General features: G+C 26.2%; 2 protein-coding genes across 2 annotated transcripts in view; both read right to left on the bottom strand.

Annotated features, from left to right (window-relative positions):
- The window catches only part of LOC105618885 (decapping and exoribonuclease protein-like), a 3,100-nt gene extending 2,246 nt beyond the window's left edge, over positions 1-854 (bottom strand). The window contains exon 1 of the mRNA XM_012200416.1: positions 562-854. Coding sequence (XP_012055806.1) covers positions 562-854 — 293 coding nt within the window. The remainder of the gene's footprint in view (positions 1-561) is intronic.
- Positions 855-6,024: 5,170 nt separating this feature from the next.
- Positions 6,025-9,563, bottom strand: LOC105618751 (poly(A) RNA polymerase gld-2 homolog A-like). Its single transcript, XM_012200282.1, has 10 exons — positions 9,378-9,563; positions 8,766-9,148; positions 8,255-8,433; positions 7,859-8,139; positions 7,384-7,552; positions 6,988-7,131; positions 6,761-6,889; positions 6,485-6,674; positions 6,288-6,403; positions 6,025-6,212 (listed from the first exon to the last, which is right to left on the bottom strand). Exons 1-10 carry the CDS (start codon positions 9,561-9,563, stop codon positions 6,025-6,027), a joined length of 1,965 nt encoding a protein of 654 aa, XP_012055672.1.
- Between the last annotated feature and the right edge of the window lie 844 nt (positions 9,564-10,407).

Raw genomic sequence — 10,407 nt, 5'->3', positions numbered from 1 at the left:
TTTATATGGAAATGTATTTTTCTTTAATTAGGAAAGAAATAATTATTAAAAAATTACGTAAAAAATTACACAAAAAATTATATATACAAGAAATTTGATTAGATAAAGAATACTGATTATTATGATATTAATAATTATCATAATAATAATTATTATAAAAATATTAATAGTTATTATAACAGAATATCTGTGTCGCATATTATTTAAAATAATGTACAATAATAAAAGTTTAATTAACAAAACAGACTTTTAAATAAACAACTATCTTTTTTTCTTCTTTTAAAAAACAAGTAACCGTATTATTAGTAAGACATTACGCTTTTTACAAACATTAAACTTTTTCTTAATTGTCTAATGTTTAAAATTTTATTTTAAAAATATTGACATTCAAAGATTAAAAAGTTTTAACTTTAAAAAAGTTAATAAGTTAAAATTAATGTCTTTTAACTTTTTAACTTTATTACGTAATTTTTAATTCATTTAACTTATATAATATTAACATTTAACTTATATAATAGTTGTAATTGATCAACATTGCTTAAATGATTGATATCAACGAACCAATGTTCTTTTTGTGATAATGGTTTTTCAAATCGATGAAAATTATTGGAAAGCCATCTTAATAAGTTATCCAATTTAAGATACGAAGTAGGTCTGTGACGGGTAGACATAAAATTTTTGTTGAGATCGAAATTCACATTGTTAGGATCCGAAGGAGAAATATAATATTTCAGTTGCGATAAATCGGCATGATATTGCAAATCACTATCAATACTAAAATGTCCGATCAATTCAGTCGTTAACGTTGAAATTATTTGCTCAGAAAAATTTATAAAATCAATTTGAAACGACATTATAGTTCACTTATTATTTTCTATTATTAACTATTTATTTTCTATTATTAAATAATAGCACAAAATCTTGCTCTATTCTCTACAGAAGCTTTACAAAATTTCACGAAAATCGGGTATCTAATATCTTTATGATACTATGTATTGGTTTTCACTGATTAAATAAAGAGGACTTCCAATAAAGCGAACTCTAACTTCCAACTCGCTTCCAGAGATGTTTAAAAGCAATGCCAATATGGTCACGTGATCAGAATCTGATACTTCTTTCTTCTCGGAACTCAGGATGCGTCGATCGAGGAGACATTAAGTATATTATATTAGTCTTGTTTTGTCATTCTACCTTTATTATTTATTAGATAAAACAATGATAAAATCAGATAGAATAACACAAATAGCATTAGTAACATCTCCCAAAACACACTCTGTGTATAATTCTGAAAGTTGAATAAATTCATCATTACTCGATTAGAAATTTACCCATAATATACATATATGACATTATTTTTATGCATTTAATTTCTATAATCCAGCATTAATTTTGACCATATAACCTATTTTGATGCTGAAAATAAATATCGAGCATTAAATGAGGTCCCTACAAATGAGAGAAAAGAGTAGAAATAAAAATAAATAAAATAATAATTTGATAACGAAAAAGGAGAAAGAAATAGGAGCATAATATGTAAGGCATAATAATATTTGTACTATTTTTTTACTAATTTTTATGTATAGAAGATCGTTTGAAAAGTTTTGAGCCTCAACATGAAGATTATTATCTCGTCAAAACTAGTCCCTCTATCTATAGAGGAATTCTAATCAAAACCATTCTGGTACTACAGTCGTATATGTTTCGCTAAATACCTGTGAAAATTATTAGGTGTAGGGAAAAGTTCGTGGCGTTTTTCCCGTAAGATATAACGGGAAAAACGTAGACGCTCAGTTGTTGTTTGGCTCATTTGTGCTAGTGTTTTTGTAAAAATGGAAAAAATCGAATATCGACAATCGCCATAATAAAAATTTACGAATTGCGGTTCGAATTAATTGACTACCTATCGTATTTACCAGATCTAATCCCTAACGACTTTTTCCTGTTTCCTAGGCTCGAAGGATACAGATTTTCCTTAAACGAAAACACTGACATCGACTGGCACAAATAACTCTTAAACAGCAACTGATCATCCAAAATGGTTACAATTTTCATAGATATCTTGTAAAACATGTACGATTGTAGTATCACATACATCACACACAACAGAATGGTTTTGACGAGTAATTGCCATGTTCATGTTGAAACTTAATATTTTTCAAAAGACCCTCCTATGTCGAAATTTCTTTATCTTTAATAAGAATTAATCAGGCATATATGACATACGAAATCATACAGACGTATTGAAATTGTCTTTGTTATAAATGTACGTGATTATATACATGTCATTATTTTATCGATGTGAATTATCGCATAATAAAATCAAATTTCCAAAGCTTCTTAATATGTTGAGGGCTCTATTCGAGAATCCACTACAGTTCTGGTAATTTGAGAGTGACTCATTTTGGACCGCTTAACGTTTTTAGCCGAATTAGACGAAATTCAATAATATTGCTGAGGATGACTACAAAGCGAATTCAAAATTACGAAATAAAGAAAAGTGTTAAAAAAATAATTTTACTTATCGATAACTGCAAATTCTTCTGCCTTCTCATTAACTTTGAAGTTTATTTATTATTATTATTATTATTATTATTATTATTATTATTATTATTATTATTATTATAAGAATTAATATCTAAATTATAATATAGGAAAGCCAATGGACCGCTTAATTTTTGTTTAGGAGACAAGTAGTTCTGCGAACTACTTGATAAACTTATCAACAGAGAATATCGATTACATTGAAAACAATTCGAAAGTCGTCTATTATGCCACTATTATTCCTCATAAAAGTATAGAATGAATTTCTTTCTTAAATAATAACATTATTATATTATTTAAATCTTATGAAGATATAATAACAACAGTAGATAATGGAAATAAGAAAGAAAGAGAGAGAATATAGGATTATTTTCAAACATTTATAATAAATAAAAATGTAATAAAAAAATATATAACTGTGTAGAATTTAATTTTATATTAAACAGTAAATACAAAATGTTGAAACACCATCATCAATACATCAATACATCTTTATAATATGATGCCTGATTGTAGCATCAAATTAAAATTGCTTGTCAATTTAATAAATCGAATAACAGATAATAATTGATATATAATAGTTATCGATTTCTAACCTAAGGGAATAAAATGAAGTAAGCATACGCTATATGATGTATAAACATTGCATTTATTTAACAAGAAAATTGGATTACAGAAGATTGTTTTTAGTTCATAAATTTAGAAAGTATTAACTTCGACAGAAAAATATACTGATGCAAATTTTCCTAAGTGACATAAATTTGACGCCTGCAAATTTACTTTACAATTATAATTACTTCTTCTTAATTTTATAATAACATATTGAAGAGTTAAATTAGGCACTTAGAAAAGTATTAGATACGATGATAGTGTAATATATTACAAAAAGATATATATAGTCGAATATCACATCAAAATTAAGATATCAATCTTTTCATTAGCCAAAGGAATATTGCATACACATGAAGAAAAATACATGTATACTACTTCATATCTCACATTTATCTTGCAAATTAATAGATGTTATTTATTTATATTTCATTCATGTAGATTTGAAGTTGAAGTATATAATCGCGATAGCAATTTACTTGTTAAACTGCAAACACAATTTTATTTTTCACATATTATTTTCAAGAACACCACGTATAGTATTCCATATTTTTTGGAGATTAATCAGTAGAAAATTGTATTAATATAAAGAATGGAAATAGTATATCCCCCTTCGGCAAATAAAAAAAAAGTAGATTCAAGCTTGAGTGTTTCTTCTACTAAGGATTATTGCTGTAAGAAATAATTTTATAAATGAAAATTTGATACCTTTCGATGTAATTAAATGTTTTCGATATTAATAATTATATGAAATAATTTTATCTCGAATTTACTTACAAGATGTCTTTCAATAAAATTGATAATTTGAATGGCCAATTCAGGAACACGTAATCGTGTAATATATAATTGCAACTATTAATAAATGATGCGCAAATGATGAAAATTAAATGATGAAAAAAGAAATAAATGTCTGTGAAAGAATATTTGTGAAAAAGCACTTTGCTGAGAAATAAAGATTATATATTTATTTATCAAGAAATATTTTTGTAATTTTTCGATTTTCAACAAATTAGAAGTTTTATGTATGTATGTATTGCCAATTTATATCCCGCGATTCAAGATTAATGTAAGTTATAAACCATTCTACTGACATAAAAATATATTGTAAATTTTAAGATAGTTACTGTAATTTAGAAAATTTTTTAATCCTTTTAAAAGAAACACAGTCTTGCTAACCGCTACATTTAGTCATACATTGACTTTATATCTGAACAATATTATAAACGTAAATAATTAATTCGTTTCGAATTTTCAACATTTTTTTTTTATTTTTAGTAAGCCTTTACCTTTTTTTCTTTTTAATGTTTTGCAAATGACAATACTAAAAGTTTATATTTTCCATAATTCCACGCTCATATATATATATATTTTTTTTTAGAAATAGTAACTAAGTATACTACTTCCTTCTTTTTATTTTTATATGTAATCGCAGGATATTATTTTAATATCAGATGCGTATTTATAGTTTTTAATAAAAACTAATAATTATTTTTTATATCTGATAATCATTTTTTAACGTTACAAACGAAATTTCATTATTCTTTACTATGTTTTAATTTTCCCTTTTTTATGTACTTAATAAAGACTTCATAATATCATGACACAACCTCATGTTAACAATAACTACGACAGCCGCATATAAAACATTTTATATTTTATATTCATTGATATTAAATGAAAAACTTATTGTGTGTGAGATAGTGAGTAATATACATTGGAGAAAATTGTATTAAATAATTTCAATACAATTACTTAGTGATTATTATGCTGTAATCGTGTAACTATTTAATTATCTATAAGAAAATTGATTATAATGCAAAAAAATATTCAATTTTGACATTAAAGATCGAATGTACTAATATCATTTGTCTCTAAACTTTAATATCGCGGTATATGCACTAAAGTTTCTGATTTATATTAAAATTACAATCAGTTAGGCTTGTTTAGATCTCTCCAAATCTTTAATTAGATAATGTTTCGCAATTAAATAATTAAATAACTACACGATTACAGTATAATAATCATTATTGTAAAGAAATCATTCAATGTTTTTCCAATGAAAACATTGATACTATTAATAACTGCTCTTTACATCATGCTCAAGTTTTACGTCTAATATCAATATATGCGGAATGCATATATCTTGTCGGCTATCGTAATTATCATTAACATAATTCCTACCATAATAAAGTGTTTAGCAAGTAGTGTTGTGAACTTTCACGCATCACAATCACTTATTAAATATATAAAGATAAAAATATTAAAGAGTAGTGAAGAATATTGAAATTTCGTCTATAACTTTAAAAAATAGTTATAAAATGCAAAAAAGACTCATCAACATATTGTTAATCAAAAATATTTCAAGTTATAGATTGCTAATCATGCCACCAAAAATGAACATCTGATATTAAAATAATATCCTGCAGTATATTATGCTGTATAAGTTTTTCATATAATGCGTTACAATTATCTCATTAAAGATTTCGAAAAATCTTTCAATCTAAACAAGCCTAATTGATTTTAATATAAATAATAAACTTTATTGCACACATCGCAATGTTAAAGTTTGGATAAGAATGATATATCTGTGTATCCAATCTTTTATATCAAAATGAAATACTTTTTTTGCATGTTAATAAATGCAGATAGCAACATTTCTTTCGGGGTGTTACATATATAGTTAGTAATAAGTTACATATGTATTATTAACTATATATGTAACATCCTGATAATGTACTTGTGATTTTAATCCTCCAAAAAGGAAAAATAGGATTTTAAACGGAGGACACCTTTTGTACCTTGCACAAATAATATAAATTATTTAAAAATAAAGCTCAGTATCACAAGGTAAACATGTCACACAAGACGATCTTATCATTCTTCGTCACTTATCGTTAGCCCCCAATCAGTACCAATCATCATTAGATGCATTTCATCAAACACATCGTTTAAACTATATCTTCGCTTCAGTCTTGTATATGTAATATTTAATATGAATATAATTTTAGAGAACATATCCGGATCATAGACTGATCTAGCTGTGTTAGTCAAGTCAAATGGTTCTATAATATTGCAATGGTAGATAAGTATGAAAAATAATATTTTCAATCACTTTTATGTGAAGAACATTCTATTACCTTCAATACACAGATATTTCCATTGATAAGGATCATTTTTAGATGATTGTACCATACGACATTCCTCTTTCGGTATTTTGCTTGCTAAACGTACGGATATCGCGTATTGGCTGAAGCTAATTTAATAATACAAATTAAATATCGTCACTGTCGTTATATTGTAATATTACATATCGTTTGAATTCGAAATTACTTACTCAAATTCAACATAATATTTGAAAAATTCAAACAATAATTCCCCTAAAGACTGATGGTTCTCAGGTAAATGAGTGGACGATGGAATGTTCAAATCCTCATGAATATTGATATTATAAATATCTGCGTCCGACTTAAATTTGTTTGCAAACATTGAATGTAAGCACGGAAGAACAGGAGGATTAGTACCACCTATAAAAACAACACTTACATTCTATTTCAATTACGAATAGAATGAGCTACAAAAGAAACAGTAAAAAAAATTGTAGCATGCATACATTGTAAGAAATGTATAACCATAAGGACTAAAGAGTAACTGGACAGTGTCCTACACTTTGGGTTATTAATATTATGCCATTGAGCCCAAAGTTTAACAACAAGCGCTAATGGTTTTACTCTCCAATCAACTGTAAAAAATATTTATACAAATAATGATTAAAATATTTGTTTCAATACACAAATACATATTTATTTTGCAAATACAAAAGTTATTTATCGAACTTACGTTTGGAATAACAATATAGTAGATGTGTATTTTTGACGCCAACAGAATTGTTAAAATTCATATCGATTTTAAATTTTCGTACTACATCAAAGAATGTAATAATAGGTACTTTTGCATGTATAATTTCAAGTTGTTCGACGAAATCTGGATACAAAAGATGAGTTATTTATCATTAAACTACTGCAAATAAATACATTAAATTTTTACGAACTTACTCAGTAAATATCAATTAACAATATAATATAACATCAATGTTATAATTTCTCACTTAATAATATAAATGGAATATAACACATGTGTTATATTGCGCTTATATTGGGTAGGAAATTATAACATTGATATTATATTACTGTTAATTGGTATTTATTGGATTATATATTTATAAATTTTACATACTACTTTGTTTAAGGTGCTTTAGTACTTCTAATAAATGTTCTATAGCTATACATCTTACATCCAGTTCTGTGTGTTTCATTAAAAGACACACATCAACGTCGCTATCATTTGAACCAAACCCATTCATTGTTGAACCAACCACAAATACACTACAGTTTGGATATAAAGTCTAAAAAAAATTATTTTTTATAATACACATATAAGTGTAAAAATATAAATAGTAAATAGTAAATATTAGTATGCTATTTGAAAGTTTAAAGATATCTTGTTTTTATTTTAAAGATATCTTGGCAATATTTTATTTTATTATATTAAGGCCCCTATTCAGTACTTTTTAACGAACAGTGTCAATATCGTTATATTGCCATTGTATAAGTTTTAGATATGGTAAAAGAGACGCAATAAAAATGTAATGACAACATTTGAGAGTTACAGTATAGAAGTTCAAGTCTTATTTATCTTTCTTATATTTTACCTTCATGTATGTGTTAAGATGTTTCCATAGCATCATTTTCTTTCTATAAGTAGTTTCGGTTTGTTGGTGCGCAATAAATTTACGCCAAATTTGTTCGGATAGATCATCCCATGATGATCCAGTAACAAGATTGTTTGGTACAGAAGTTACTTGTACTAAATGAGATCTAGCAAGAAATCTATCAGGAGCTGCAGTACATCCGGGAAACATATCATAATTCGATACTTCAGAATATTTACGATTTCGCGGAAATCTTTGTGAAGATGCATTTTCGTTCTTGCCTAGAAACGAATCCTAGTTAATTTGAAGTAAATTTATTTCCTAACGTATGTATTTTACAATTTTAAGATTCTAGTATATTACTACATGTTATTAGATAGAAAAAAAAATGTTTGCCTGATAAATATCTTCTTCTGTTCTGATAATTTTGTACATATGATCTCGGAGTGGAAGTACCGTAACCACTGTTGGCCCGTTGAGGTGGATAAAACTGATGTGTAGAGGCACTTGAAATTAAGCCATCTACTGTATTATTATATGCTCTATTATCCGGATTTATTTTATGATGCTTTTTGCTAAAAATTTCATTTTAATTAATGATTAATGATTTAATTACATATGTAAATATATATATGTATATATATTTGCACGCGTGTATTGTGTATTTTTTTCTATATTTAATGTTTCTCTTGAAATTACAAAAATATTATACTTTCTTATCCTCTTTTCTAATCTTGCTAATTAGTTTATTTTATTTTTTCTATTTTCATTTCAAATTTTACTTACTCTTTTTCCTTCTATTTTATTTTCTTTTTTGTGTATATGTATTTAATATAGATTTTATTTGAAAGAAAAAAACAATATATTTGAAAATCTGACAGTAACAGAAAGTGTGTATAATAATTACTTTAGCCACTGTCCTCTTACTGAACTCGTAGAATCTCGTTCGTCTGAAGACTCTGTTAAACTATTGTCAATATAATGTTTATTTGGAGTTGGTGAACGAGAACTAAACCCACTATCGCTATTATATGCCTCGTATTTTGAAAAATTCCTATATGAACATCGTCTGCTATTTCTGTTATTCCAACTTGGTTTCTTTGTCGAATTAGTATTTGTAGGCTTGAAATTATAATTTGAAAATGGTATAATTGATGAATTGTTGGATGTATTTATGCGTCTTTCCCAATTTATAGAAGATGAATTATTGTTTGATTGTATATATTCTATACGTCGTAATGATGGTACATCGACACCTATTAATTGTAATAAATCCAATGGAGATCCTGTCTGTAAGAATATTATTTGTATATTCCAACAGAGATATTATATACATATAATACAAGATACATTCATAAATGAAAACAAATTCTGTCATATTGTATAATTGTTTTACTGCATATTTGAATTCTTCCTTTGATAAACGAAGGATTGCAATAAATGATACTAATACAATTTAATTACACACTAGAACATGTAATACATGTTTAAAATTAAATCTAAAAGATTTAACATATACCTGTATCGTACGATGCCTGTTGTGTCCAGAGATATTTGGACCATATTGTGGGAAATCAGATTGATGCAATGCATTTACACCATTAATATGCAGAGTATGACTTTGTGCTGGTGGACATTGTCCACTTGTTTGGTGTCCTCCCATTATTTGTACCATCATTTGTGATGGATATACAGTATGATACATAGTCAAATAAGTATACAAGATATTAGATCTCCTTTTTGGATTGTTTATTTGTTTAATTCTTAATGTATCAATATATTGCACTTAATAGCACTCATAAATATTTGTAATCAATAAGGCAATCAATAAAGCACACAATGTTATTATTATTATTAAACGTATCTTGCAATAATTGGTATTTCATCAAATGAATGTACACATGTACACTTAGAAAAGCTTCAAGCTTCTTATTTTTTTCTTTCTTTTTTTCTTTTATATGTATATTTTATTTTTTTAATGTAGTTTTGCAAGATATTATGTTGTATCTTTTGCGACCTTACTATGTTAAATCTAAAATTTAACACAATAGATATATATATAATCAGCTGTAAAGAAACGTAAAGAAACAAAACTGTATAACAATTAGGAATTTAGAAATAATGAGATACTATAATTCACTCTGTCTATCTCTTGTCATGGAATTTATAAATATGTATGCATGTGAAATATACAGAGCTGTAAAAACAAATTGTAATGCAAATTAATAACTGTACTTAACGAATAATAATTTCACACAAATATAACAGCATATTAAAAAAAAATGCATATATAAGGCAAACAAAACAGTCTGTGTATATTTTTAATAGATTACTATTAAATTCTCTAGTCTCAAAACATTGTATTATTTATAATAATATTACATATACAACTTTGCCTGTTCAAGATGCTTCCGAAGCTTAATTTCCAAACATTTTCGTCATATGAGATTTAATGTCTTTATTCCATTTATCTTTCTTGTTCTTTCTCTCTCTCTCTCTCTCTCTCTCTCTCTCTCTTCTCTCCTCCTCCTCCTCCTCTCTCTCTCTCT

The sequence above is a fragment of the Atta cephalotes genome (genome assembly GCF_000143395.1).
Source record: "Atta cephalotes unplaced genomic scaffold scaffold00018, whole genome shotgun sequence".
Lineage (NCBI taxonomy): Eukaryota > Metazoa > Arthropoda > Insecta > Hymenoptera > Formicidae > Atta > Atta cephalotes.
The sequence above is the reverse complement of the archived record's forward strand: the minus strand, read 5'-3'. Positions and strand labels throughout refer to the sequence as shown.

What these genes read in the sequence shown, in the direction of transcription:
- LOC105618751 (XM_012200282.1), bottom strand. Translation starts at nt 9,563, where the DNA reads ATGTATCATACTGTATATCCATCACAAATGATGGTACAAATAATGGGA. An exon ending in GTAAGAGGACAGTGGCTAAA is followed by an intron (nt 8,434 to 8,765) that starts GTAATTATTATA and finishes TGAAATTTTTAG; the next exon opens with CAAAAAGCATCATAAAATAA. An exon ending in GGTTATACATTTCTTACAAT is followed by an intron (nt 6,675 to 6,760) that starts GTATGCATGCTA and finishes TTGTTTTTATAG; the next exon opens with GTGGTACTAATCCTCCTGTT.